Source organism: Bombyx mori, chromosome 22 (genome assembly GCF_030269925.1).
Source record: "Bombyx mori chromosome 22, ASM3026992v2".
NCBI lineage: Eukaryota > Metazoa > Arthropoda > Insecta > Lepidoptera > Bombycidae > Bombyx > Bombyx mori.
In genome coordinates, this window is record NC_085128.1 from 8,293,959 (window position 1) to 8,321,943 (window position 27,985).

Here is a 27,985-nt window from a genome sequence, read left to right on the forward strand (position 1 = left end):
ATTCTGCGTTCATGCCTAGCTGTTGAACCAGCACCTAGGCAATGCTTGCGCTTACGATTATCAAAACCAGTTCATTTTCATAGCAAGTTCAAAATTCGTGTGTTTTTGTGTCTGTTAAGCAGCAACATTGACAATTTCACACAAATGGACAAATATTGATTTGATGCTAAGTTGCTGCTGCTAGCTCAGCGGTAACTTCAGTGTCATCAGCTCTCACTATCGCCTTCGATACGTCGTTGTTGATTTTAGTTATCAGGCGACCACGGGGTTCATTTTTTAGGTCAACATTTCCATGTCGGAAGCGTTCTAACCAATAACGAGACGTGCGTTCGTTTGTAGGACTCACTCCGTAAAAGTCATTAATGTAATGAGCCGTTTGTGCGGCATTGCTATTGCAATCAAATTCGCATTCCTTAATTACTCGTTTTTGATTGTGTCCATATTGATGAAAAGATACAAATGTAGTAAAATCAAAACACTAAGTGTATGAAGAATTTATATATTCTTTGTTAATATTTCATTTTGTTTTTGTTTGCATGAGTGTACCAGCCTCACCACAAGCCGGGAGAAGTGACGATTGCTCGTAAGGCGAAAGCATCTGCCCACAGCAAAGAATTTGAATAACGCCCACGACCGCTCTACCTTAGCTGAGAGTGCCTTGAGAGGCTATTTCAGCGTAACCTTAATTAGTAGGTGAGCTCATGGGGCTCAAACCTGACGACGTTACTAACACGAAACTTAGCAAGAGCCGTGCTTCGCAGAATCTACAACCGGATCGGAAACGCGACCCACTGAGAAGATCCGGCGAGAAACTCAGTGGGCTGTGTCTGAGGGTTATAAAACTTGCTAGTTAGTACTGGCGCCTACATACTATCAGTAATAGACATTTTTATAATGAAACTTAAAGAATATTATGAAATAAAATACTTGTCTAATTATTAAAAATGTATTTATTTAAGTAGAGTTCAATACTACATAAATTAATTATTGTTCATAAACACAGAAAAATCCTACTGAACCAAAATTCTCATAAATAAAAACTAAAATTAAAATTTGTAAAATAAACTAATAAATATTTAGTAGATTCTGTGAAGAGAAAGAAGACGCACATAAATATTTCGAAATTCCGAAATTCTGTACGTCATTTGTAATTTTGAGACCGTCCAAGTTTTATTCGGACAGGCTCAAAATTAGACAGCATCATATTATCGAATGCTAGTGTTTTGTTTCAAGTATTTTTGGATGTGCTGCAATTTGACGTAATGTCCTCTTGGTAGGTTTTATTCTATTTCGAATGAGATCGTTAAGTTCGTCCAGCGATTTAAGTTCTTTAAGCTCTTTGAACGCTCTGGCGCCATTGTGTCGGCCTGCGAATCTGTAGACATCTCGATTGGCCTGACATTGGGCACAATTGTATTGCACCGGTACTGCTTGAGGGAAGTTTTGTTGTGCAGTGTTCATCGCACTCCCATTTCCTGGACAATAGGGAACGAAAACAACAGGTATGAATCCTATAATACCGTACGGAGCATATCCTTGACTCTGTCCATTTGCGGGATGTGAGGATGCTTGCATTTCGTTCGTTGCTGTACCGTTATTTCCAGGATTTAATAAATAGCAGGGACATGATCCTGGACTTGGTACGATAGGCAATGGAAAAGGTATGACATAAATTGGGAAAGGTGGCATTTGAGTTGATGGAACATATGTCGGTGGCTGCACACCAGTTCCCGACGAGACGGAATCGCCTCCTGAAAATAATATTAATGTTAATTCTTATTATATCATATCGTTAATATTGCTTATCAATTCAATTATTTCCTGGCGAGTAACAGCATGCAATAAAAATGTCTTTAAAAGAAAACGAACCTTGTCCTGGTTGTCCCGGGTAGCCTGATTGACTAGGATTTATGGGTTGTCCGCCTTGCCCTGGATATCCTGGTGGACCTGGCTGTCCGGGCTGATCGGGATTGATAGGCTGACCGCCCTGTTGTGGTCCGCCTTGTCCTGGATATCCGGGTTGTCCTGGTGTTCCTGGCTGTCCGGGTTGTCCTGGTGTTCCAGGCTGCCCTGGTGCTCCCGGTTGGCCTGGGTATCCGGGTTGATCAGGTTTAATAGGCTGACCGCCTTGTTGTGGTCCATTTTGTCCTGGATAGCCTGGTTGTCCTGGTGTTCCAGGTTGCCCTGGAGCTCCAGGCTGCCCTGGTGTACCAGGTTGCCCGGGTTTTCCTGGCTGCCCTGGTTGACCCGGCTGTCCTGGCTGCCCTGGATGTCCTGGTTGACTAGGATTTATAGGCTGACCGCCCTGTTGCGGTCCACCTTGTCCTGGGTAACCTGCTTGTCCTGGTGCGCCCGGCTGTCCGGGTTGTCCTGGGTAACCTGGTTGTCCTGGTGCGCCTGGGTGTCCAGGTTGTCCTGGGTGTCCTGCTTGTCCCGGTGTTCCTGGCTGTCCTGGTTGTCCTGGCTGGCTTGGGTATTCGGGTTGACTAGGATTCATAGGCTGACCGCCCTGTTGTGGTCCACCTTGTCCTGGATAGCCAGGTTGTCCTGGTGTACCGGGCTGTCCCGGTTCCCCTGGTGTTCCGGGCTGCCCTGGTTGTCCTGGCTGAACCGGTTGTCCAGGGTAACCTGGTTGTCCTGACTGGCCTGGGTAACCAGGTTGACTAGGATTAATAGGCTGACCGCCCTGTTGTGGTCCACCTTGTCCTGGATAGCCTTGTTGTCCTGGTTGCCCTGGTTGTCCTGGCTGACCCGGTTGCCCTGGGTATCCTGGTTGACCTGGTTGTCCTGGTGTTCCGGGCTGCCCTGGTTGTCCAGGCTGGCCTGGGTGTCCCGGCTGAGCAGGCTTTATAGGTTGTCCACCTTGTCCTGGGTAGCCTGGTTGACCTGCTTGTCCTGGTGTTCCGGGCTGCACTGGTTGTCCTGGCTGACCCGGTTGGCCTGGTGCTCCTGGCTGTCCTGGTTGTCCAGGGTATCCCGGCTGGCCTGGCTGACCTGGGTATCCTGGCTGACCAGGCTTTATAGGCTGTCCACCTTGTCCTGGGTAGCCTGGTTGACCTGGTTGTCCTGGTGTTCCGGGCTGGCCTGGTTGTCCTGGTTGACCTGGTTGTCCTGGGTATCCTGGTTGTCCTGGATGGCTGGGGTATCCAGGTTGACTAGGATTAATGGGCTGACCGCCCTGTTGTTGTCCACCTTGTCCGGGATAGCCTGGTTGTCCTGCTGTACCGGGCTGCCCCGGTTGACCCGGTTGTCCAGGTTGTCCTGGTTGACCTGGTTGTCCTGGGTATCCTGGTTGTCCTGGTTGGCCGGGGTATCCAGGTTGACTAGGATTCATTGGTTGACCGCTCTGTTGTGGTCCACCTTGTCCTGGCTGACCTGGGTATCCTGGCTGACCAGGCTTTATAGGTTGTCCACCTTGTCCTGGGTAGCCTGGTTGACCTGGTTGTCCTGGTGTTCCGGTCTGGCCTGGTTGTCCTGGTTGTCCTGGGTATCCTGGTTGTCCTGGTTGGCCGGGGTATCCAGGTTGACTAGGATTCATGGGTTGACCGCCCTGTTGTGGTCCACCTTGTCCTGGATAGCCTGGTTGTCCTGGCTGTCCTGGTGTACCGGGTTGTCCCGGTTGGCCTGGCTGTCCTGGTGTTCCTGGCTGTCCTGGTTGTCCTGGGTATCCCGGCTGGCCTGGCTGACCTGGGTATCCTGTCTGACCAGGCTTTATAGGCTGTCCACCTTGTCCTGGGTAGCCTGGTTGGCCTGGCTGTCCTGGTGTTCCTGGCTGTCCTGGTGTTCCTGGCTGGCCTGGTTGTCCTGGGTATCCCGGCTGGCCTGGTTGACCTGGGTATCCTGTCTGACCAGGCTTTATAGGCTGTCCACCTTGTCCTGGGTAGCCTGGTTGACCTGGTTGTCCTGGTGTTCCGGGCTGCCCTGGTTGTCCTGGTTGACCTGGTTGTCCTGGGTATCCGGGTGGCCCTGGTTGGCCGGGGTATCCAGGTTGACTAGGATTCATGGGTTGACCGCCCTGTTGTGGTCCACCTTGTCCTGGATAGCCTGGTTGTCCTGGTGTACCGGGCTGTCCCGGTTGACCTGGCTGTCCTGGTGTTCCTGGCTGCCCCGGTTGTCCTGGCTGCCCTGGTGTTCCGGGCTGGCCTGGTGTACCTGGCTGTCCTGATTGTCCTGGGTATCCTGGTTGACCTGGCTGGCCTGGGTATCCAGACTGACCAGGTTTTATCGGTTGTCCACCTTGTCCTGGTTGTCCTGGTGTTCCTGGTTGTCCTGGTGTTCCTGGTTGACCTGGTTGTCCTGGAGTACCTGGCTGTCCTGGTTGTCCTGGGTATCCTGGCTGACCTAGCTGACCTGGGGATCCCGGCTGAGTAGGATTTATAGGCTGTCCACCTTGTCCTGGGTAGCCTGGTTGACCTGGTTGTCCTGGTGTTCCGGGCTGTCCTGGTGTTCCGGGCTGTCCTGGTTGTCCTGGAGTTCCTGGTTGTCCTAGTTGTCCTGGGTATCCCGGCTGACTTGGCTGACCTGGGTATCCCGGCTGAGCAGGATTTACAGGCTGTCCACCTTGTCCTGGGTAGCCTGGTTGACCTGGTTGTCCTGGTGTTCCGGGCTGTCCTGGTGTTCCGGGCTGTCCTGGAGTTCCTGGCTGTCCTGGTTGTCCTGGGTATCCTGGCTGACCTGGCTGTCCTGGGTATCCCGGCTGAGCAGGATTTACAGGCTGTCCACCTTGTCCTGGGTAGCCTGGTTGACCTGGTTGTCCTGGTGTTCCGGGCTGGCCTGGTGTACCGGGTTGTCCCGGTTGGCCTGGCTGTCCTGGTGTTCCTGGCTGTCCTGGTTGTCCTGGGTATCCCGGCTGGCCTGGCTGACCTGGGTATCCTGTCTGACCAGGCTTTATAGGCTGTCCACCTTGTCCTGGGTAGCCTGGTTGGCCTGGCTGTCCTGGTGTTCCTGGCTGTCCTGGTGTTCCTGGCTGGCCTGGTTGTCCTGGGTATCCCGGCTGGCCTGGCTGACCTGGGTATCCTGTCTGACCAGGCTTTATAGGCTGTCCACCTTGTCCTGGGTAGCCTGGTTGACCTGGTTGTCCTGGTGTTCCGGGCTGCCCTGGTTGTCCTGGTGTTCCTGGCTGTCCTGGTGTTCCTGGCTGTCCTGGTTGTCCTGGGTATCCCGGCTGACTTGGCTGACCTGGGTATCCCGGCTGAGCAGGATTTACAGGCTGTCCACCTTGTCCTGGGTAGCCTGGTTGACCTGGTTGTCCTGGTGTTCCGGGCTGTCCTGGTGTTCCGGGCTGTCCTGGAGTTCCTGGCTGTCCTGGTTGTCCTGGGTATCCTGGCTGACCTGGCTGTCCTGGGTATCCCGGCTGAGCAGGATTTACAGGCTGTCCACCTTGTCCTGGGTAGCCTGGTTGACCTGGTTGTCCTGGTGTTCCGGGCTGGCCTGGTGTTCCTGGCTGTCCTGGTGTTCCTGGCTGTCCTGGTGTTCCTGGCTGTCCTGGTTGTCCTGGGTATCCCGGCTGGCCTGGCTGACCTGGGTATCCTGGCTGACCAGGCTTTATAGGTTGTCCACCTTGTCCTGGATAGCTTGGCTGCCCTGGTGTTCCGGGCTGGCCTGTAGTCCCTGGCTGTCCTGGGTATCCTGGTGTTCCTGGCTGTCCTGCTTGTCCTGGGTATCCCGGCTGGCCTGGCTGACCTGGGTATCCTGGCTGACCAGGCTTTATAGGTTGTCCACCTTGTCCTGGATAGCTTGGCTGCCCTGGTGTTCCGGGCTGGCCTGGAGTCCCTGGCTGTCCCGGTTGACCTGGCTGCCCTGGTGTTCCGGGCTGGCCTGGTGTTCCTGGCTGTCCTGGTTGTCCTGGATATCCTGGTTGACCTGACTGGCCTGGGTATCCAGACTGACCAGGTTTTATCGGTTGTCCACCTTGTCCTGGTTGTCCTGGTGTTCCTGGTTGTCCTGGTGTTCCGGGCTGTCCTGGTTGTCCTGGTGTTCCAGGCTGACCTGGTGTTCCGGGTTGACCTGGTGTTCCTGGTTGTCCGGGCTGGCCTGGATATCCAGGTTGTCCTGGTTGACCTGGGTATCCGGGTTGACTAGGATTTATAGGCTGACCTCCCTGTTGTGGTCCACCCTGTCCTGGATATCCGGATTGCCCTGGTTGCCCAGGAGTTCCTGGATAGCCGGGTTGTCCTGGTTGTCCTGGCGTTCCTGGTTGTCCAGGCGTTCCGGGTTGTCCTGGTGTTCCTGGCTGACCTGGTTGTCCCGGGTATCCTGGTTGTCCGGGCTGGCCTGGGTATCCTGGTTGACCAGGATTTATAGGTTGTCCACCTTGTCCTGGATAGCCTGGCTGGCCTGGTGTTCCTGGTTGTCCTGGTGTACCGGGTTGTCCTGGGTATCCTGGTTGTCCTGGATATCCTGGTGTACCAGGCTGTCCTGGCTGTCCAGGGTAGCTTGGTTGATCTGGTTGACCGAAAAAAAAACAATCATTTCCCGTTATTATCGTACTTTAATGAATAATTCCTAAGTCGAAGATTAAGGGGACCACATGTTTGGCTTGAAATTAAATGAATATTTATTTTAAATAAACAGTCTCAAAGAAATGAATGATTTTGTTTTCTACAATTTAAATTTGATTTCGAGGTGCAAGACAAGTATGTCTTAAAGACAAGTCTTGGAGCTCGCAACTTGACTTGTAATTTATTACAGTAATATTGACGTACCTACTAGATATTTACCAGAATTCAATTTTATCACGTATATTTAGTTTCAAACGGTTTCAAAATAAACTGGATAGATATTATTTTGCAGTTACTGGGGATACTAAGCTCTGATTTGAAAGCCACCAACACTTTCCTTCACCCTTATAACCAATCACATTATAATACTAAGCACGCGCTTAGTTCACAAAGCCACTTTAATATTAATTTTGTATATCTAAATAATCTAATATAATAATTCAAAATTTTTATTTTTTACCTGGACCTCCCGGGCCGCCTGGGCCGCCTGGTCCCCCAGGGCCTCCGGGACCACCAGGTCCACCAGGTCCACCAGGAGTGCCTGGGGAGCCGGGTGTACCGGGACTACCGGGCAGTGCAGGATAATATTGACCGCCGTCAGATCCTCCAGGCCCATTTGGACCGTTTGGCCCTCCTGGACCACCTGGTCCACCTGGTCCACCTGGACCCCCAGGGCCACCTAAAATAGATTACAAAATATAATATAGAAAATAATATAAAGGTTTGGTATGAAAAAAAAATACTTGTAAAAATACCATGCCTTATGAGTGATTTTATAAGGTGGCTGAAGGACTGTTCTCTGAACGGTTATTTTAAAATCACGTGTACAAATATTAAATGCTTCAAACATACCAAGGGCGTTGTAGGTTTGCGTTTTTAAGAGATTTGGTAACTCTCTTGCTAAGTTGTGAGTATTACTACTTTACCTTCTGGTATATCTAGGACCGCATATTTATCAAGGTCGAATTCCATCGAAACAGCCTTATTAAAGTTACCAGCTATTTAGGTAATACTATCAAGTAGTTATCAATCATTTATTCATGTCTAGCGGTCTCACTCGAACGTCCGATTATAGCAGAACCCGGGAGAAGTTTGAGGAATAACTTGAGTTTATGAACAACATTTAATAAAAAGGACTTAACCAATTTATAAAGGAGAGCCCAAAAATATATTACCGCTAGTGGCGGTGTCACACAAGCCATCATTAGTTAGGGCTCCAGATTGAGGAAACCAATGAACGTAATAAGGTTAAAAATAATTCTATGTTTTTTATTAGTCTAAATGTCTTTACATTTATGGGTCTCGGCAACTAATACTCAAGATCTGGCGAGATGTTACTTTTTCTGCTCTCTGTGCTAATCTTGTGAGTCCGCACGGGTAGGTACCACCACCCTGTTTATTTCTGCCGCGAGGCAGTAATGCATTTCGGTTTGAAGGGTGGGGCAGCCGTTGTAACTATACTTGAGACCTTAGAACTTATATCACAAGGTAGGTGACGCATTTACTTCGTAGATGTCTATGGGCTCCAGTAACCACTTAACACCAGGTGGGCTTTGAGCTCATCCACCCATCTAAGCACTAACAAAAAAATAAAAAATAAAATCGAGAGTATAACTCATTACAGCAGCTTGGCTAAATCGAGTAAAAGTAAATGTAATCTTAGTAAGATTAGAGATTTGCATTTAATTATTTTTTTATTAACCTGGTGTTCCGGGTGTGCCTGGAGTGCCGGGGGTTCCAGGACTGCCGGGACTACCTGGATAGTAGCCACCTCCCCCGCCTGAAGGACCAGTCGGTCCCCCTAAGAAAAATCAATGTTGTAGATTCGGATCATCTATGGCTAATTGTCCACTCGCATACTAACATGGAATGCGCATGTTGATTTATTATTTCTTATTTTACTATATTCATTAAAAAAATACTAATTATATGTACAATATTTAAAATAAAGGATGATAGTAAAAATTAAAAAAAAGCGTTAAATAAGCAATATATTGCCGTTGGTGGCGGTGCCTACCACAAAAGCCACCATTGGCTAGGGCTACTGAGTGAAAAACCGCCTCAGAGTAAAGGTCGTAGCAAGGATAATAACTTTCTGTTCTATGCCCTTAGCCCAGCTGGATAACGAAAGTTTCTTAAGGTGTTGGTCGGAACTTTTCGCTATCGCACCGTACACAGACACAACTGTTGGAACAATTATGGTTTTCAATGATTATGGTATTATTTATTATTGCCGTCGTCTCCACCTTGCATACTTTTTCTGGGGACGGACTTTTATGCCGGCCACTCACGTGCGCGCAAATATTCGTACATTGTACGAATGTTTGCGCGCATGTGAAGGGCCGTCAAACATTCATTTGCAAACTTAGCGGCTGTGCAAATGGGTTCGGTACTCAATTTGCGAACCCGTTTGCGCTTCCTCCTACACTTGTTTACGAATGTCTCACGAATTTCTCCTCCTTTTTAATTCGTCAATAGAACATTGAAGAGAAAAAGAGTTTTGAATTTTTTCCAGACATCATTAACAGCCATGCTGTTTTTATGGGATTTCTTTTGATGAAGATACGCTACACAGTAGACGTCACGATCTATGAAAATAGCGAAACGTCCGTTGCCTTCGCAATCCTGGGCGCAACTGGTCACACGAATGTGTGGGAGACTACACGAAGGATCGCGGTTCGCGCGCTTTGATGTCTGTTAAAAAACCGACACAGCTTGGAAAACCACGAATGCAGCGAAAACTTTGCATAATCATTTGCAAATGTCGTCCTACACTTGTGGGTTTGCGTATTTGTGCGAATGTGAGTGACCGGTGTTAGAAAAACGTAACCACGCAATCTAATTTGTCTACTGTGATCGTCTCATTTCAAATCAAAACATTACCATTTAAACTTCGTCAATATAATGTGCTTAGTTAAACCAGTTAATCGATCTTACCTGTTCCGTCTTGTCCAGGATAGTATCCACCGCCTGAACCAGGTGTTCCTGGTGTGCCTGGAGAACCAGGAGTACCCGGGCTACCAGGGGATCCAGGGCTGCCAGGCGACCCAGGAGTTCCAGGCGATCCAGGAGTGCCAGGATAGTAACCACCTTGCCCTGAGAAGTGTCAGAATAATATCAGAAAGATGTTTGCATTGAATCACTACTTTTTGGTTAGATTGGGTTTGTTTGAATGCAAATATGTATACTAATTATGGATTACTAAAACAGATAAGTAATTTACGTGCAATTCAATTGGTAAATAGATATACAATACGACGATAAGTAAATATGTAATAAAAGGAATAGATAGGAGATACGATACAATTACAACTTGGGTATCTAATTTTTTTTTATTTTTTTATTGCCTTTGTAGGCAGACGAGCATACGGCCCACCTGATGGTGAGTGGGTACCGTCGCCCATGGACTTCAGCAATGCCAAGGGCAGAGCCAAGCCGCTGCCTACCGAAAACGTCCTATCTAAAACGAACGAACCTATCTAAAACGAAATATAAGTTTCATTTACATGATCCGTCGGGTCCGTAGGAACCTTCCGGTTGATAAGATCCGTCTGGACCGTAGGAGCCGTCTGGTCTGTATGAGCCATCTTGACCACCTGGGCCATAAGGACCATTAGGTCCGCCAGTACCGCCGGGTCCGTAAGGTCCATTTGGTCCTCCGGGACCACCAGGTCCGTAAGGTCCATTTGGTCCTCCGGGACCACCAGGGCCGCCGGAGCCGCCGGAGCCGCCAGGACCGTAAGGGCCATTAGGGCCTGAAAATAAAATTAAAAATAGTAAATTTCCTAATAACTAAGCGAAGTTTTACGAAAATCTTAATATTTGTAATTTATTAAATAAGTTCTTCGATCAACAAATTATCGTAGTAATCATGTTTTTGGTGTTTAAATTATTATACTCGTATCCTACATTTTGATAGAAAACGAATAATTAATTAGTATTAATAGCCTTCAATAAAAAACTAATAGTAATGTCAGTAGACAGTAGTCATATTATATGTATGAATTGTATGTACCTTGACCAGGGTATGCGACGCCAGGACTGGGGTTGCTAGTTTGTCCGGTGCTATCTACAGGGGGTTTAGGTTTAGGTTTTGGTTTGAACGGTTGGGGTGGAACTCCGCCAGGAGTGCGACCGCATCCCTGGGGGAAGAATAACTTATTCCACGGAATGGTTTGACCCGTCGCGGATGGCGTGGGTTCGTAACTGAAAAAAAAAGATATAATTTAGTTCCTGCATTAAACAAACTTTTAGTTGACTTAAATTTATAGAAGTAAATAAATTGAATAAAATGTTTCAATCATGGTCTAATCCTCACTATAAATACTACTTGAAGATGATATATCTGTCCGTTATATACTATATGTTTACTATACTATATGTACTATACTATACTATATGTTTACATTTTCAAACGTCAACCGTAACATCTGTCGGTATTTTAAGTTATTTCTTATTTTAATTCTTTAAGCTATTATTATTATTTAAATCGAATCATTCACATACGCTTATTGCGACGACTTGTAAAGTTTGGACAGTTTTTTAAACGTACTTTTCGTCATATTCGTATTTCTCATCGGGGAAAACTTCGACAGGTTTTTCTGGTTCTACGACTCGGTAGCCGTGGCTGTCGGCAACGTAGTGGGTGGCGCGGAGGTAGCCCTCGGTGTCGACGTAACCATAACATCCGTAGACGACACCATCGGGACCGCGGTTCTCGTGATGAAACTGTCCGTTTGGGCCGACATCGTATCCGAAACCATACGCACCTGAGAACAAATTTAAAACCATTAACAGCTTTCTTTCTTTTTTTCTTATCTACTCTAGTGACCTCAAGGGGTCATACTAGATTCACCGGGCGAGTAACTCAGTGGACTAAATTAACAGAAAGTGTATGTATATAATGAAACTGCATTTGTGCGAATTAGAGGTGTTGGTCTTACGAAGTTGAACACGATAATAAATCATTTTTGTCCAGTTGTGGATATAAAATAATATACACTGTAAATACAAAAAATGTATCAAAATTATGCCTTAACCTTTTCTATCTTGCATCTGGGCTTCAACATTTCCTATTTGAAAATTTAAGCACTGTATTTTTGATTATCATTTTGGAGAATTCATGATAAAAATACTAGTATAGATGTTAAAGTAGAATAAATAATTTGTAAGCAGCATTGGGTACGTTTGAAATCAAAATACATTCGATTTACAGAATATTAAAATTGAATAAATAAAAATTTGCATAATAAACAAGACATCAATCATTTAGTGAATTTCGTAAACATTTTAGCATCTTCCCGTTGAATTTACTTAGTGCAAAGAGGTGAAGTACGTTTTTGTTTAACACTTTCGTAATAAATCCTGCGAATCCAATACAAGTATTTTTTAAACAACACTGTTAAAGACTACTTTGTTCGATAATATTAAATTTTTAGACTAAAGCGATTTATAATATAAAATAATTAATTTATAAACTAAATAATTTATGTTTGGTAATTTAATTATTCATATTGTTAAATGTATTATAATATGTATGCGTGTAACCTTGATCAGGATGATACTTAACATTCAAATATGTAGAATTATTAATGTATTCGGATTTTGATTGAGAAATAGTTTTGTTGTATTTAACATTATGCCAAAACTAGACGAATATTTTCGATAACACCGCCCATTGTACTTCGTTCAGTATTCGATCCGAATTTAATTATTCGTTATCTTTATTAATCTACACTGTGACAGTAAATTTTATTATAATATCTTGATTGTCATTTGGAGAGACGGAAATTACTGAATCTCAGCCACGTTTAAATGTGTCTTTCAATAAATCGTATTATTTTATACAACAATGTTAACAGTCTAATAAAAGAAAGTTGATACGCGTTGGGTAGATTGATCTCGTTATGACATCCAGAAATATTATTTATATGAAGTATCAAAGCCAATAAACATTTGCCGAACCAACGTACTTACAAATCGGCTGTTAGTTTATGGATGAGACAGTGACACGAGTAATTCTTAGTCCCGAAAAAACGTAACACGTAACGCGTTTTATTCTTCCTGAATTACTACTATTATGAATTTAGCGCTTCGAAAACCACGGCGCGTATATTAAGCAAAAACTTTTATTTCTTTAACGGACGTGTGTATTTATAATTATTAAGTGTATTATCTAAGGTGTATATGTGCGTGCGATAATCCGTAATTTGATGTTATTAGGTCAGAAACTAGTTTTGAAAAGCTTAATAATAAGGGAAAATAAGTCAAATCTTACTATTCAATATTAACGCAAACTTATCAAATCAGTCAAATATTACTATTCAATATTAACGCAAACTTATCAAAGCCCGCTTTATGTCGAGTCCAAAATGAACGAAAAACTAATCAGCATTTTAATTATTTTACGCGAAATAGGCTTTTAAATAAAACTACCTTTTTTTGTTTTTTTTTCTTCTTGTTTTTTTTTTCGGGCTGGGTTCGAACCTCTTACGTGGTCCTCGCGCCTTGGGGGCGCGCGGGATATGTGGGACTTGACGATCTGTAAAGTGTTGGGAGCAGACCGCGGGCCCACGGAATTTTAGGGCCCTACCCACTAAACCACTCCCCTGCACTCTTACACCCGACGTCCGATCTCCGTCCAGGGTCAAAACCCGGTCAAAGTAGGGGGTTTCCCGCGGTAAATAAAAGTACCTAGCCTAAGTTGTTTTTATAACATTAACCTGTCAGTTAAAATTCCGTTAAGTTTGGCGTTTATAAGTTTATACGGAACAAACAGAAATAGACAAAAGTACAAAATATTTGTTTTGCTAGAATTTCCGTCTACACTTTCACATGATTAACTGTTTATTTCATATAAACATAGCTTTAGTTTTGTTGGACGGACGGTCGAGCGGCCCCTTCAGTTTTCTTTATTTATTTATTCATTTGTATATTTTAATGGAGATAATTAACATTTAACAAAATTCCATTTCAGTTCAATGATTATTTTAATTTAATTAAAATCCAATATGGCTGCTGCTTAGAATGCTTTTGTTCGAAATTTCTGTATGATTACCTAGTATTGTATAAAGTTTCAAACCGATAAACAACGCTCGAACTCATAAGTACAAATAAAAAAATACAAAATATATTTTTGTGTTTTAGAATTAAAAAGAACATGAGATTTCAAAAAATATATCAGAGATTACATTAAAATCTATATATTAATACGTGAAGGAAAAACTTTGTATCCCTTTTTACGAAAATTGCCCGGACGGAGGAGTATGATATTTCCCACACTTATAGAGAATATAGAGAAGGAGTGCCGAATGCTAATATTTTTTAAATTATGCCTAAAAAAAACATTAAATCAATTAAAAAAAAAACATTACAAACCCTACCATGTATTTGACGCACACACGCATGCATACTATTTATTTATTGTCAAACTTTAGTTATTGACGTCTGTGGTCAAATTGAGAATAGATTATATATTGTTTGTCTTTATTAATATTTTTCTATAGTGTAGACTTGGCGAAATTTGTGATCGTAGAAGTATAAAAGTCTTTAACAATAGAATCATATGAGTGTACAAACTTATATTCCAATTAATTATAGTCGAATTTCGACTATCAGGGCATCACTAGTATTAGGAGAAACATCAAACATGATAACTTAATGTTAAGTTTACTGGGGATAGGACCTCTTGTGAGTCCGCACGGGTAGGTACCACCACCCCGCCTATTTCTGCCGTGAAGCAGTAAGTAATGCGTTTCGGTTTGAAGGGTGGGGTAGCCGTTGTAACTATACTGAGACCTTAGAACTTATATCTCAAGGTGCATCTAAGCAATAAAAAAAAAAAAAAAAAAATTACTTGTGTCATAGTTGGTTTCGTAGTACTGCTTCTTTTCGTCGTCCTGAATGTCGACCACCACTTCGTTGTCTTGTTGTCCAGGGTAAGGACTCAACTGCCTTCCTTCACGCGCGGGTTCTACATGGGGCTTCTTTGTTGGCACTTCTGATGCCTTCTTCACGGGCACTTCAGATGCCTTCTTCAAAGGTACTTCGACTGTCTTCTTCGCGGGTACTTCAGTTGCCTTTTTCGCGGTCGTTGAAGTTGTCTCAGTTTTTGGCTTATCGGCGCTAACCAGTGACAATGCTAGCACCGCCTGCGAAAGATAAAGTGATTATTAGACAATAATTGTAGGATTCAAGTTAAACTATTAAGTAAAGTTCACGGTAGTCATATTTGTTCTTATTCTGTCGAACTTAAATGCTAAGTTCAAGTAAATTACCAGTAAATTAATCGTTGATTATGTCACGCAAAACGATTTGGAAGTTACAAAATTTCGTAACGCCATAATTTTCAAACGTAAATTAGCTTTTGAGCTACAAATTCTATGGAGATAATTAAATTGAATTGTCAATTCGAATTTATTAGAATTGTGCATTTTAGTACAATATTTAGTACATATAATTACATTCGACGAATTTAATAATTGTTCCAAATGAGTAGTATAGTTTTTAAAATGAAATGTTTAATTAGAAATCGTGCATTCAATTTAGTTCAAGAAAAGGCTCCCAATAAAAAATGACATAATATTTGAATATATTATTATGATTAAAACTGCATTTAAGGTTTGATTTCGGATTTATTATTTGCGACATTTTTGGAAAAAATAGACGATAGTTAGTGCAAACTTTCAAATATCGACGAATATAACCCAGTTTTTCGTTATTTAAAAACTTGTAAAGTGTGTGAAATAATAAAACGAAAATAATAAAAGCCAGATGAAACTATAAAACTGATTTTAATTTTCTTTACGACTCGTGAAAATCTAAGATCCTATCTTATAATATGACTATCTGTACAAGGCAATAAATAAGGTCGCAATAAAACAACGTCGATGACATTGATAAATATCTAAATCGGTTAAAAGAAGCGGTTACTCTGCAAACGTTACCGGTTTGTACAGATTCGCCAACGCATTGACATGCTGTACACATGAGTTTAAGACTTTAGCTGTGCGCGCCAAAGTCCGTGACCGTAACCCCCAAACTGTCGCGTTATGTTACAATCTCACGTACCGACAGAGACAAGCATCAGAAGTAAATTGTTTTTTGATCTGGGACATAAACGTGTAAGCATTCAAAAGCCGACGCGAATTTTTAACGGCAAATTTTCAAAGAACAATGAAACTGTCATAGGAGCCGACGGCTTGATCTCGTTTGACAATACTACGAGTATACATGTCCGCAAATTGTAGTCTTTCACGACTAAATAAATTGTAAAGTATTTGAAACGTCCGATTATAATAAAATAATAATAAGTGATTGTTTATTAATCTTCTATGCACAATCTTGCTCATGTTTTAGTACTATTAAATAGAAATGAAATTGTAATTGAAATTTTTGTAAAATCGAAAATTATTTAATCTGCTAATGAAAAAGTACGGGTTCTTGTTTCGACTTTATAATACTTTGGTGCCATTCATAGACTTGTGGAACCTAGATCTGTTGTTCAACAATGAATACATTCTTGTGTAACATGTTTTACTGCAAACCCGTTGTATTATTCTATCTTTATGGCTTAGTGCTTATTTACGGCTCGTTTTATTCTGCCAAGAATATTTATGTTTCTAATGTGGTTGTCCGTTTTGCTGCGATTGAATTTTTAATTGATCTATTCAAAACTTTTGATGTCTCGTAACGTTGGCAAACGATACGAATGAGGTTATTGAATTTTAAAAGCTTTCTTGACGCCGCAAGGAGTGTGAAACATAAAAGTTGATATATTTTTAATATTGTTTATTCTGATTAGTTTTTTTTGTAAGTTAGAAGCGCGGTTCATATGGTGTTCAAGGGGCGGAATAATAGTTATAGACATGACTGTAAATGCAAAATTAAAATAATATTTAATTAATTTAATATTGAATTATTAATTGTACTGGTATTAATTAGGGTTCTGCTGTTCTACAAACCCCATAATTGCTTTGAGGCAAAAATAGAGAGAATTGTACTTAAGATAGGAATTATGTACGTAAGTGACGATGAATAACATTACGGACAGATAATTATCGACATAGCCGAACGAAAGAAAATTATTACAATAGTCAATCCTATTTTGAATACTCGATTTACTTTTCGTTGCAAATCCACAATACTCCTTTCATGTATGATTAATTATTATACTGTCATTAATGTGTACGTGAAACGGGAGATAAGAGACGACACTGAAATAAAACAGAACTGAATGGTTTTATAGCAGGTTTTATTGTTGCGTTCCTTCAGCGATTGCTGTCTGTATGTATCCTTAAAGAGTTTTGCGTATTTTATTGCGATACAAGATAAAAGACATAATATAACAACCCCGTCTTACAACGTGGTGTTAAGCAGAAGGCGTGCCGTGTGTTGTAATGTTTGAGAGCAATTTATTTGCTTACTTGTTAAATGACCTCGACTTCAGTATTTAAAGTTAAAAGCGTATTGTATTAACGGTAAAGATCACCGTCAAGTGACTGGGTTGTTTATCCGCGATGTTTATGCGAGATGCATCCAATTGCGTCATCCGAAGCTTATCATCATCGATTACTCAGCTGTCTCATGGATCTATTACATAAAAAACTTAGACTTTTCTTATTGTGGTTGAGTAATACTGATTTAGAGAAGAAAAGTGCAAATTATTGCATTTTGCAATTCTGTTGATGTATCGTCTTCGATAAATTGAAATGAAAATAATATTTTTCTGATTTTAATTGTTAAATACATTAATGATCGGAATCTATTATATATGTATTATGTCAAGGTGTGGTCGGGTGACGCCAGCAAGGCTTATGTCACGCACTCTTCGTCGCGTCTACAGATCTAAACGTTAAGTATCTTGGCAAACTAGCGAAGGTCGATCGTATCCGGCAAACGTTCACCGATCGGATAAGCGAAAGTGATACTATCTTAAAATTCTATAATACGTATGAAACACTTTTCATTTCAATTTAACGTCTCATTTTTTTTTCTTTTTTTTTTTATTGCTTTGCTGGGTGGACGAGCTCGCAGCCCACCTGATGTTAAGTGGTTACTGGAACCCATAGACGTCTACAATGTAAATGCGCCACCCACCTTGAGATATAAGTTCTAAGGTCTCGAGTATAGTTACAACGGCTGCCCCACCCTTCAAACCGAAACGCATTACTGCTTCACGGCAGAAATAGGCAGGGTGGTGGTTGGTACCTACCCGCGCGGACTCACAAGAGGTCCTACCACCAGTAATACATTTTTGTAGGCGTAACGGAAAATCGAATGTTTACCGTTTACGTTTTGTAAACTTTATCACCTTTACTTGCGGCATAGGTCAAATATTTTAACGTCTATCAGTTTATTGAAGCGCCTCCGTTTTATGTATTAATAATTTGGGAGGTCAGTATTCCATTTGTTTACATAATTTGTATGCATTGTTAAGTCGTTGCAATGTTATTGCTGTATCGTTGTAGTAACCTTAATAGACTGGTCCCTATCAGAATGGCTTGTAAAAGTCGATGTTGTCGTGAAATAATGGGCAAGACGCCCGAATATTAAAAAAAAAAGAATTAAATAGATAGTTTTGAATAATCTGGAGTTTCAGAATTTACAACTAGAAGTAGCGTCCGTATGGAAATTGTCTGAAGGTATTTTCTCATGCACATGAATATTTCGTTCTAAAACTCGTAAACATCATACGCTATTTAAAGTGACTGAATGTTTTAAGAAGATATACGTTTTTTAAAAAGATACAAATAGATAATATTGTATAAATATTACATTTTCATAAATAAAATAACATAAAATATTAAGTAGAGTTATGTTTTTGTCATTTTTGACATAAGGATTGTTGAGAGTTGTCTCATGAACAAATTTAGATTATTACAGTGATTTCTGATTTTTTTTTCGCATTGCTGGGCGTGTATCTTCGAGTTTTATGAATGTGTTTCTTCAAATAAGACCTCATTTTAGACCAACGTACGCTAGCATCAGAATTTTCGAGAAAATAACTGGACTGTTAATACGGATCTACCTGTATTAACCCAACTTTAACCTTAACTTTGCAGGAGACCATTGAACTAGTCTACTTGTAAACCTTAACCTCTACCTAACATTCGCGGCAGTCAATAATTTCTAAATGCGTCAGTGCATTAATTTAATTACGCATTCTATCATACATTTTTGTTTGTATAGTTCAGTTTAATAGTTAAGTTAGAGATTCGCAGGGTACTTGTATTGTAAGGTGAGCGTATATTTATTATTAAAATGCTTCGAAAAATTTTTTTTTGCGTATACGGGGACTTTTATTCTGGTATAGAAATGGATAAATTTGTGATAAGTATAAAATGTGGACCTGAAATAATGGGCTAATATCAAGTAGTTCTTTGTTAGTAAATCAGCAGGCCTGAAGTATTCTTTTCTCCTAGCTATTCGCTGGTAGCCTAAGAGGCTATATTAGCTACGCCCGGACGGAGTAGGTGAGCTCACGGGCTCAACTTGAAATGAAGGATTGTTTTTTGTTGATCGTATACCTATATAGAAACAAATCGGGTAAGTAGAGTTCGTCGTTGTAGTTATTTAATTATATAAAATACATATTTTTACAAATATACTTACTTACTTTAATTACTGCTGGTAAGACCTTTTGTGGGTCCACACGGGTAGGCTACCATCACCCCACTTATTACTGCCGTGAAGCAGTAATGCGTTTCGGTTTGATGCGTGGGGCTGCCGTTGTAACTATACTGAGACCTTAGAACTTATATCTCAAGGTGGGTGGCGGCATTTACGTTGTAGATATCTATGGGCTCCAGTAACCACTTAACACCGGTAGGGCTGCGAGCTCGTCCAGTCATATAAGCAATAAATAAATAATGTTTTCCATACATTAATTTCAGTGGTATTTACGAAAGGCGTCGAATAATTACGTCATCGCATCACCTGCCGCTTGGCCTTATGTGAACTATCATCCTCAACCTTTAAACTATACGAACTGCTGCACTAGACGTTACTCAATCTAACACAGGTCACGCATCTCGGCGACCGGTATTGACCTCGCTTAAATCTGGAAATGACTCAGATTACGCATACTTAAGAGTTAATTTTAAGTGACGTTGCTTACTCGGGTACCTGCTCGAAAAACTGCTTGAAATTTTTAGGTCGGGTTTTTACGATTTGCTTTAGGTTAATTTGAATTTCCTCTTTCGTGGGATTTTAGGGAATTTTTATAGCAAATTCACTGAAGTGCTTTATTTTAATTAAATTTAAACTTTAATTAAGTTACAAACGTAAATATCTAACGTAAGACTTATGAGCTAGAACAGTGATTCTCAACCACTGTGCCGCGGCACTTTTGTGTGCCGCCAAATTTCAAAAGTGTGCCGCCAAATTTTGCAAATATATAATAAAGTTAATATTATTAAATTATATCATTTAAAAAGAAAAATATTTTTAACATGAATATATGTATATTTAAATCCATAAAAAAATAAATTAAATATTTTATTATTTGCTTTGCAACGCGGTTTTTCTTAGTGCCAAATTATGATGAAGCGGCGTGCATAGCAATAGGAATATGTCTCAAGTCGGCGCACACTTGCCACTTCTGCGTACGAAACGTGTTGTTTTAGTGATAGTTGGGATTCACAAGGTGTTGCATAGTAGTTACTGCACCTTTTCTTTCGTTAAAATTGGCAAATGTATGTGATTCGGTAGTAAGTAAATAATTTTTATCTTTTTCTTTGTGTGCCGCCAAATTTTGAAATCGTTAAATATGTGCCGCAACAAAAAAAAGGTTGAGAATCACTGAGCTAGAACCTTTGACATACCGATAGATCATTATATTGCTAGATACAAACGATTTGAATCATGATTCCTGTTTAATAAGCAGGTTATATTGAGTTTAGTCAGATTACAGTGGGATTGGAAGGATCCATGTCATCAAGGTAAGTTAATCAAATTATAATTTCTAATCAAACGTGTATTTTGTAACTCGTTTTGTCAAATAAGCGGCAAGGTTCGTTTTGAATTTAAGCACATTATAATATGATGCTTTGACGTCTCACGAAGTGTTTAAATTGTAGTATTAGAAGGTTGAAATGTTGATGTTGGGGCCTGAAGGATAAGATGCCCAATGTATTCGTATCAAACGATGCGAACATGTCAGTGAGTGATAAGATCTAGAACGCAGGTACAAAATTTTTGTAATGAAATATGCGCTTAACGCGTATTCCCCAACGACGTACACAAAAGATTATAAACTTGCTTAACTTTTTTTTTTTTTGAGGAAGCCTGTCCTGCTTCACCAGGACAAGTGGGCGAGCAAAGGCTCAGCCAGAATCTACTACCGGATCGGAATCGCGACCCGCTGAGAAGATCCGGCGAGAATTGAGAAACTCAGCGGGCTGATACATGGGTTAGTTTGCACGTCGACCTCTTTGTCGAGTTCGACGAGTACGGTTACCGGGGTTCCTCAGCCTGCTCCAAGTGTTAGAGCTGAAGTATTTGCTTAACTACTGATGGTAGAGCGCTATGTGAAGTCGTTGAATTTTGAAGTCGTCGCGGCCTAAAGGATAAGATGTCCGGTGCATTTGTATCTAGCGATGCACTGATACTCGAATCCCTCATGCAAGTACTTAGTAATTTTACTAATAAAATTCGTACATATCAAATATTCACGATTGACTTCCACGGTCAAGGAATAACATCGTGTAATAAAAATTAAACCCGCAAAATTATAGTTGATAGGACGTCTTGTGAGTAGGTACCACCACCCTGCCTATTTCTGCAGTGAAGCAGTAATACGTTTCGGCTTAAAGGGTGGGGCAGCCGTTGTACCAAACTGAGACCTTAGAACTCATAGGTAGGTGCCGAAATTAACGTTGTAGATGTCTATGGGTTCCGGTAGCCACTTAACATCAGGTGGGTTGTGAGACCGTCCACCCACTTATGCAATAAAAAAATGTGAGTTCACACCAACTTAGTTTACAGCGAAACAGGGTGTATTCTAGTTTAAAAGATGGTACTGCCGGTATATATAATTGTTATGTCCCAAGGGAGGCATGAAAGTTATGATTTCCATTGGTTTCGGTACTTAACACCACGTAAGCTCGTCGACCCATCTGAGCAATAAAAAATATAAGCATAGACTTAGAGAATGGAGAAAAAATGGTAAATGTATCTTCATTTTGATTGACAGTACAATAAACAAAACATCCCTGATTGATAGTTCTTCACGCCTATATAAAAAAAAACATACGAAAAACAAATGTCAGTGACTCGGTATAGTGATGTTACTAAATATATCTTACAAGTGACGTGTAAAAGTTATTCGAATACGCATGTTTTTTTATTATTTTATTTTTATTGCTTAGATGGGTGGACGAGCTCACAGCCCACCCGGTGTTAAGTGGTTACCGGAGCCCATAGACATCCACAGCGTAAATGCGCCACCCGCCTTGCGATACAAGTTCTAAGGTCTCAAGTATAGTTACAACGGTTGCCCTACCCTTCAAACCGAAACGCATTACTGCTTCACGGCACACTTTATATTTAATACTATATTGTAGTAACCTGTGCAACTGTTTGAGCAAATATTTTCTTAAGATTTTACATTGATATCTTGGTTAAACTACTACTGTGCTTTTTTATTGGATCAAAAGGGGCAACGATTTCCGGCTCACCATGTGGCATGGGATCAACTTCTCAATTGTATATTGTATATCTCTGATGTCCTATCTTCTGAATCGGAATGAAAGACTGATTTGCGTCAAAAATCGGAAGGATGATCCTATCTGCCCGCACTACATTACGTCTACAGTAAAAAGACTAAAACTTTTGTTCATGCGATGCTCGATTTATATTTAAAAGTTTAAGTAATTACCTTAACAATAAAGGCATTAGCAGCATGGAAACAAGTTTCATTGTTATCTATATTTGCTTGAGTCACGAAGAATACGTCATAGTGTCTCTCATTGATCTTCGAAGGAATACCGTTGTCGCGTAGACCCCGTCTGCACGCTCCACAATGTAATCATTTGTTATGTAAACTAAACAATGTGTTTTAAAGTTTACTATACTGATGTCTGCTAACACATTAGTTGTTAATGAGACCAGTTTTTATTGATTTTTCCGGTACGGACGCGCTACGTGTTCGGAATTCGCGAACGTTAGAGATATTATTTATGCGTAAAGTACATTGTTTTGCGACAACCTCTTTACCTCCTAAAAAACTCAACTTTATTTTGAAGATTAGAACGTCTCGATACGTACTGAATGTAATTTTCGATTGATAAAAAAAAAACATTACAGTATCACCTGTTACGAATTACTTTTTAATTCAAAAGATTGCTGGAAGAAGTTTCGGAAATCTCGTTTTAAAAATAAAGGTCCGGTTGGAAGACATTTTAAACTTGTTTCTGACAAAAAGCGTCGGTCTCGAGTTTTTGGTGAATCGCAAGCATTATTTTTGGCATCAGTGCATATTATATTACACACGAGGGGACTCCGAGAAACCATTATACTAAACAAAAACGTCGTGTGGGCACAAAGTCCCTAAAATGTGCATTAGATTACGTCATCGCTCCTCGTGTCTGTCCTCTGACAATTGAGTGCGTTCACCTTTAATAAATAACATTACAATAATTTGTTGCGGAACTAAAATCGTGATCGATGATATTTCAATCGTTAAGAAAAACATGACATTAAGATGACTGATACAATTATGTGACTCGCGACAAACGCTGTTGAGCTAAACGACAAAAAATGATCAGAAGTTACAAAGCAATGAGGCCGTTCGTTATTTTCATTGTTATTTATCAAGTACGATCGTATTTCATTAGGTGCTATTAATTCATTTGACGTTCATATCTAAGCTGAACAATTTTGCGGAACAGTTCTGCTATGTTTAGTAGATGAATTAAAATTGTTAAAATTATAGTTAAAATTAGTAGCGGTATCGGTTGAATATATGAAATCCGGAATCGAAAAGCATGAATAACGCCAATGACAATTTTAAGAAAATCTTGCATAATATATACAAGTTTCGAATTACAACATTTGTGCCGTCGGTTTACTGAAAAGAAAGGACGATCAATGAAATATCTTTTCCGTGCAGTCATTGAGTCTCCTTTTTTAATGACAAGTTTTTAAAATACCTCATCATATTTAAAAAATAACCAGTTGAAATCGATAGACAGATTTAGAATAAAGACGGAGGTATTTTATTCATACGAAATATTCTAGGCGACCTTGTCTCTTGAAATATATTACTATTATGTTTATAACATAGCAAATTCTTTAAATTGTTCGCTTAAATGTAAATATTGTAATTGCCATGAATTTATTAGTACATTATTTATCTAATAGGTGGCCTAGAAAATAATGGGTTTTTCTTAAGTCCGTGATTGTGCTGAGTTAATTTTTTTTTCACGATCACATAGTTTTAGGAGTGTGATTGCTTAAAGCCCTGCTTACTGGCGAATTTTTCATATGTCGATAAACAAGATATACATATTACGCAAAAGGGGTTTTTTCTCTTGCCGTTTGAACTTTCTAGAACTTAACTAAACTTTTTTATTGCTGTTATAGGCAGACGAGCATACATTCAGACTTAGTGGTGAGTGGTTACTGTCGTTCCTAAGCATTAGCACTGCTAGGGGTGCAGTCAAGCCGCGGCCTAGTGTAAATACCGCCGTGCAGCTCTCGTCATTTGATGTTTTTTGACAGGTGAATTACTTAATTCCTCCATGTAAAGCAGCTTCGAATTTGATTTGTAAACAGTTGTTCTATTCTAGTCTACCCTATGAAGTGTAGACACGTCGTGTCCTATAGATTGGTCTCAAATTGTTGGTGTCTACGAAATAAATACTAAGTAATGTATTAATGTAAGTAATGGGCCGAGGAACAGCGACAAAATAACGCAAGTTCTCAATATAGTTTTTTGTCGTCACTCTGTCCGACAGTGTGCTTAAGTATTTTAATGGATCTAATTTTGAACGAAGTCGTACTCGATGTTAATAGTTAATATTTAAAAACACTTCGAAAATTATACGCCTAATTAAATATAATACATAATGTTAGTTTCCTTTTAGCTAAATCGTAAATTAGCTGACAGTAACAGACATTAATACACTGACAGTATATACTACAAGTATAAAAACTTCTCTAACGGTATACATAATTGTCTTGTCACTGTCCATCATGATAATTTTTTTTTATTGCCTTTGTATAAACGAGGCATACGAGCATACGGCCCACCTGATGGTGAGTGGTTACTGTCGCCCATGGACTCCAGCAATGCCAGGGGCAGAGCCAAGCCACTGCCTACCAAATATGATATAAGGTGGTCTTTAGCGTATTAGAATAAGAGTCGCGTCACCTATCAATCAAAGTGGATTTACTGATCTCCTTTTCTTAGGGCGGCTAGGGTGGTGGGTATCTTAATATATTCGTCACCTACCTCCACGCGGACTGGGACATCTTATCATCGATTTTTTTTCCTACCTATTCTAGTAGCCTCGACGGGTTATTTTAGATTCACCGAGCTAGTAGGTGAGCTCACGGGGTTCAAACCGGGAGTGTTGCCATCACTGGCAAGAGCAGAGCTTCGCAGAATCTACCACCGGATCGGAAACGCGACCTACTGAGAAAATCCGACGAGAAACGCAATGGGCTGTGTCTACGGGTTAATTTACTCGTCGAGCCCTTCGTCGCAAGCGACGGATTTGGCGAGGACGGCGACTGGTGCTTGAGGTACCTAAAAGCACCGTTAATGGATCGGGAGGATCCGTAATGACGTGAAATCATCGATAACTTACTAGCTTCGCTCGCTGTTTGCTAGATTTTTATTTCCAAGGAGTTACGATCTTTAATTTTAATTACTTAAGAATTTTTACTGTAATATTTTTTTTTTTTTTTTTTATGCATTGATGTGTGGACGAGCTCCTAGCCCACCTGGTGTTAAATGGTTACTGGAGCCCATAGACATCTACAACGTAAATGCGCCACACACCTTGAGATATAGTTCTAAGGTCTCAGTATAGTCACAACGGCTGCCCCATCCTTCAAACCGAAACGCATTACTGCTTCACGGCAGAAATAGGCGGGGCGGTGGTACCTACCCGTGCGGACTCACAAGAGGTCCTACCACCAGTAAATGTAAGTATGCATCTCTAATTTAAACGGCCGAGTACTGATATTATGTATTTATTAAAAAAACAAAAGATTTTTCATATTATTCTCTAGACAAATATAGCTTCTAACAAACTTTGACGTTTCCCAAACATTAATTATACATATTTTATATACTTAACCGAAAGACGATATTTTGAAAAAAATATACATATGAATCAAACGAAACATCTATCAAATGATTAAAATCATATGCATCTTTAAATATGTATTTTATGGCATACATATGTATAATTTTTGAGTTGTTCTTTATGTTTAATACATTTTAATGTCTTGATAACAGATCTCGAAGCCATCTTAATACGAATTTACGCTTAAAATACGTTTACTACTTCGATCATCTATCCTTCAATTTAAGGAAATGCTATCCCGAGAGGCTAATGTGTAAAATATAGGCAACTATTTATAATCTTAATGGATATACATGAGAGCGTTAAGGCTCTTGAGATCGAACGCAAAGGGAAACCTACCGATATGTCTACTGAAGGGTTCATTTAGAACCGGATGTCGTTTTCATCGTGTTAGAGCGATGTGTAGATTTCCGCTACTGCGTTTATTTAGCGTATTTGAAAATTACGTTTTCTTCTATTGAATTACTAAATACTTTTTTCTTTTCTTTTTTTATTTGAATTCTAAAAATAACCGGGAGCAAATTACGCACGGTCATCCGGCTCCAAATTAGGATTCCTTGTACCAATTGACCAGTCTGATAAACATACTTATGTACGCCTAAATATACACATATACAATAAATAAAGAGTTTTCTTTGCCCCGCCACGAATGTTTGCCCGATGTGGGAATCGAACTCACGGCTCTCGGTGTTAACTACTGCTTCACTGAGTCAGTCGACTAAGTTAATCAAAGCATAGCACTCGGTTTTGTTACAACTATTGTGATTAAGTTTCTTATCTCTTACGTATTACGTCATAATATTAGACCGAATGACAGTTTTAAAAGGCTTGGGTAAATCAAGTATAATACATAAAGAAGAAAGATCAGTGAGATTATACATTACACAATCAAGGTTTCAGGTGCATTTCGCAGAGTATTGAAGTTAATCGTAGAAGAATGCAGTGCAAATGATATACGCAAGAGATTGTGATGTCAGTGGAAGAAAAGAAGCGTCAATGTTTGATCATATTTAACCTTAAAAACCTATTTTCTAATCACAATGATAATCTACTTGCTAGTGGTAGAGCATCTTCTGAGCCTAAACGGGTAGGTTCCACCGCCCTTCCTATTTCTGCCGTGAATCAGTCAGCGATTTAGTTTGAATGATGGGTTTGCCGTTATATTATAAAAGTACTTGATGTCTATGGGTTCCAGTGAGCATTTAACACTAAGTGTAATCGTGGGCTCGTCCACGCCTTAAACCAATACAAAATACAACAAAATGGAACCCTCAAATTAACATTGTTTATATTTCTAGTCTCTGTTGCAACTGACTTGGCACCGTTTCATCTCAAGTTGGATAATATGTTAATGTATTTTTAGCGTTTCCACTTGTCTTTCTCGGTGTTTCGAAATTATTTTATCGGTATTCTGGTAAATCTCGAACGTAAAAATTTCCGGGGCTTGTGTAATTCGTCATAATATTTAAATATGAGACAAAAAATATAAATATCTATATCGGAAAACTTAAAATCTAAACCTATGTTTTTTTTACTTAGAAATACTTTTGAATCTATATATATAAAAAAATGAATTGCTGTTCGTTAGTCTCGCTAAAACTCGAAAACGGCTGGACCGATTTGACTAATTTTGGTCTTGAATTATTTGCGGACGTCCAGAGAAGGTTTAAAAGGTAGATAAATATGAAAATGCTCGGAATTAAATAAATATAGTAATTTTGTTTTTCCTTTGATGTGTGTTGTTTTAAGCTTATTTTATACATTTTATTAATCGATTAAGGCACTACGAAGTCTGCCGGGTTAGCTAGTATTGAATAAAAAAAATCGAAAAGTTTCAAATTTAAGCAACTGTTTTTTTAAATAATCTCACATGTTATATAAAAGAAATTATTAAAAATTTAAACAAAAACTTACCAAGATACAAAATTTAATCATTATTCCGGGTCCCATGGCCCGGAGGTGGCCCTTTAGGCCTTAACCGTCTAATTAAAACGCTGGCTGTCCAGAGACAACCCTAATCCGCGGCACAATACGAAGCCCTTACAACTCGGCACTGTTTGTGCTAAAATTCGCCAACATGACCCGCTCTCCGACGGCCGGTTTGTTTAACTATGTGCAAACTCGAAGATGCGCCTCTTATATTACCTCTACATAAACGCTGGATACCGC

At 40.4% G+C, this 27,985-nt stretch overlaps 1 protein-coding gene across 2 annotated transcripts; it reads right to left on the minus strand.

The window, feature by feature from the left end:
* Window positions 1-932: 932 nt before the first annotated feature.
* On the minus strand, window positions 933-27,983 carry CPR146 (collagen). Of its 2 annotated transcripts, NM_001171643.1 has the most exon segments (12): window positions 933-1,751; window positions 1,870-3,219; window positions 4,306-5,529; window positions 6,097-6,444; window positions 6,961-7,179; window positions 8,203-8,301; window positions 9,438-9,596; window positions 10,007-10,255; window positions 10,516-10,706; window positions 11,053-11,269; window positions 14,356-14,650; window positions 27,731-27,890. In NM_001171643.1, coding segments are annotated over 12 exon segments (4,923 nt in total). In that variant the 5' UTR covers window positions 27,767-27,890; the 3' UTR covers window positions 933-1,215.
* Between the last annotated feature and the right edge of the window lie 2 nt (window positions 27,984-27,985).

Excerpts from the sequence above, each read along its gene's own strand:
- CPR146 (XM_038018694.2), bottom strand. The coding sequence starts at position 27,766 with ATGGGACCCGGAATAATGATTAAATTTTGTATCTTG. Across the intron at positions 10,256-10,515 it reads CGTCGCATACCCTGGTCAAG|GCCCTAATGGCCCTTACGGT; the intron begins GTACATACAATT and ends TTTTATTTTCAG. Across the intron at positions 7,180-8,202 it reads AGGCACACCCGGAACACCAG|GTGGCCCTGGGGGTCCAGGT; the intron begins GTTAATAAAAAA and ends AATCTATTTTAG.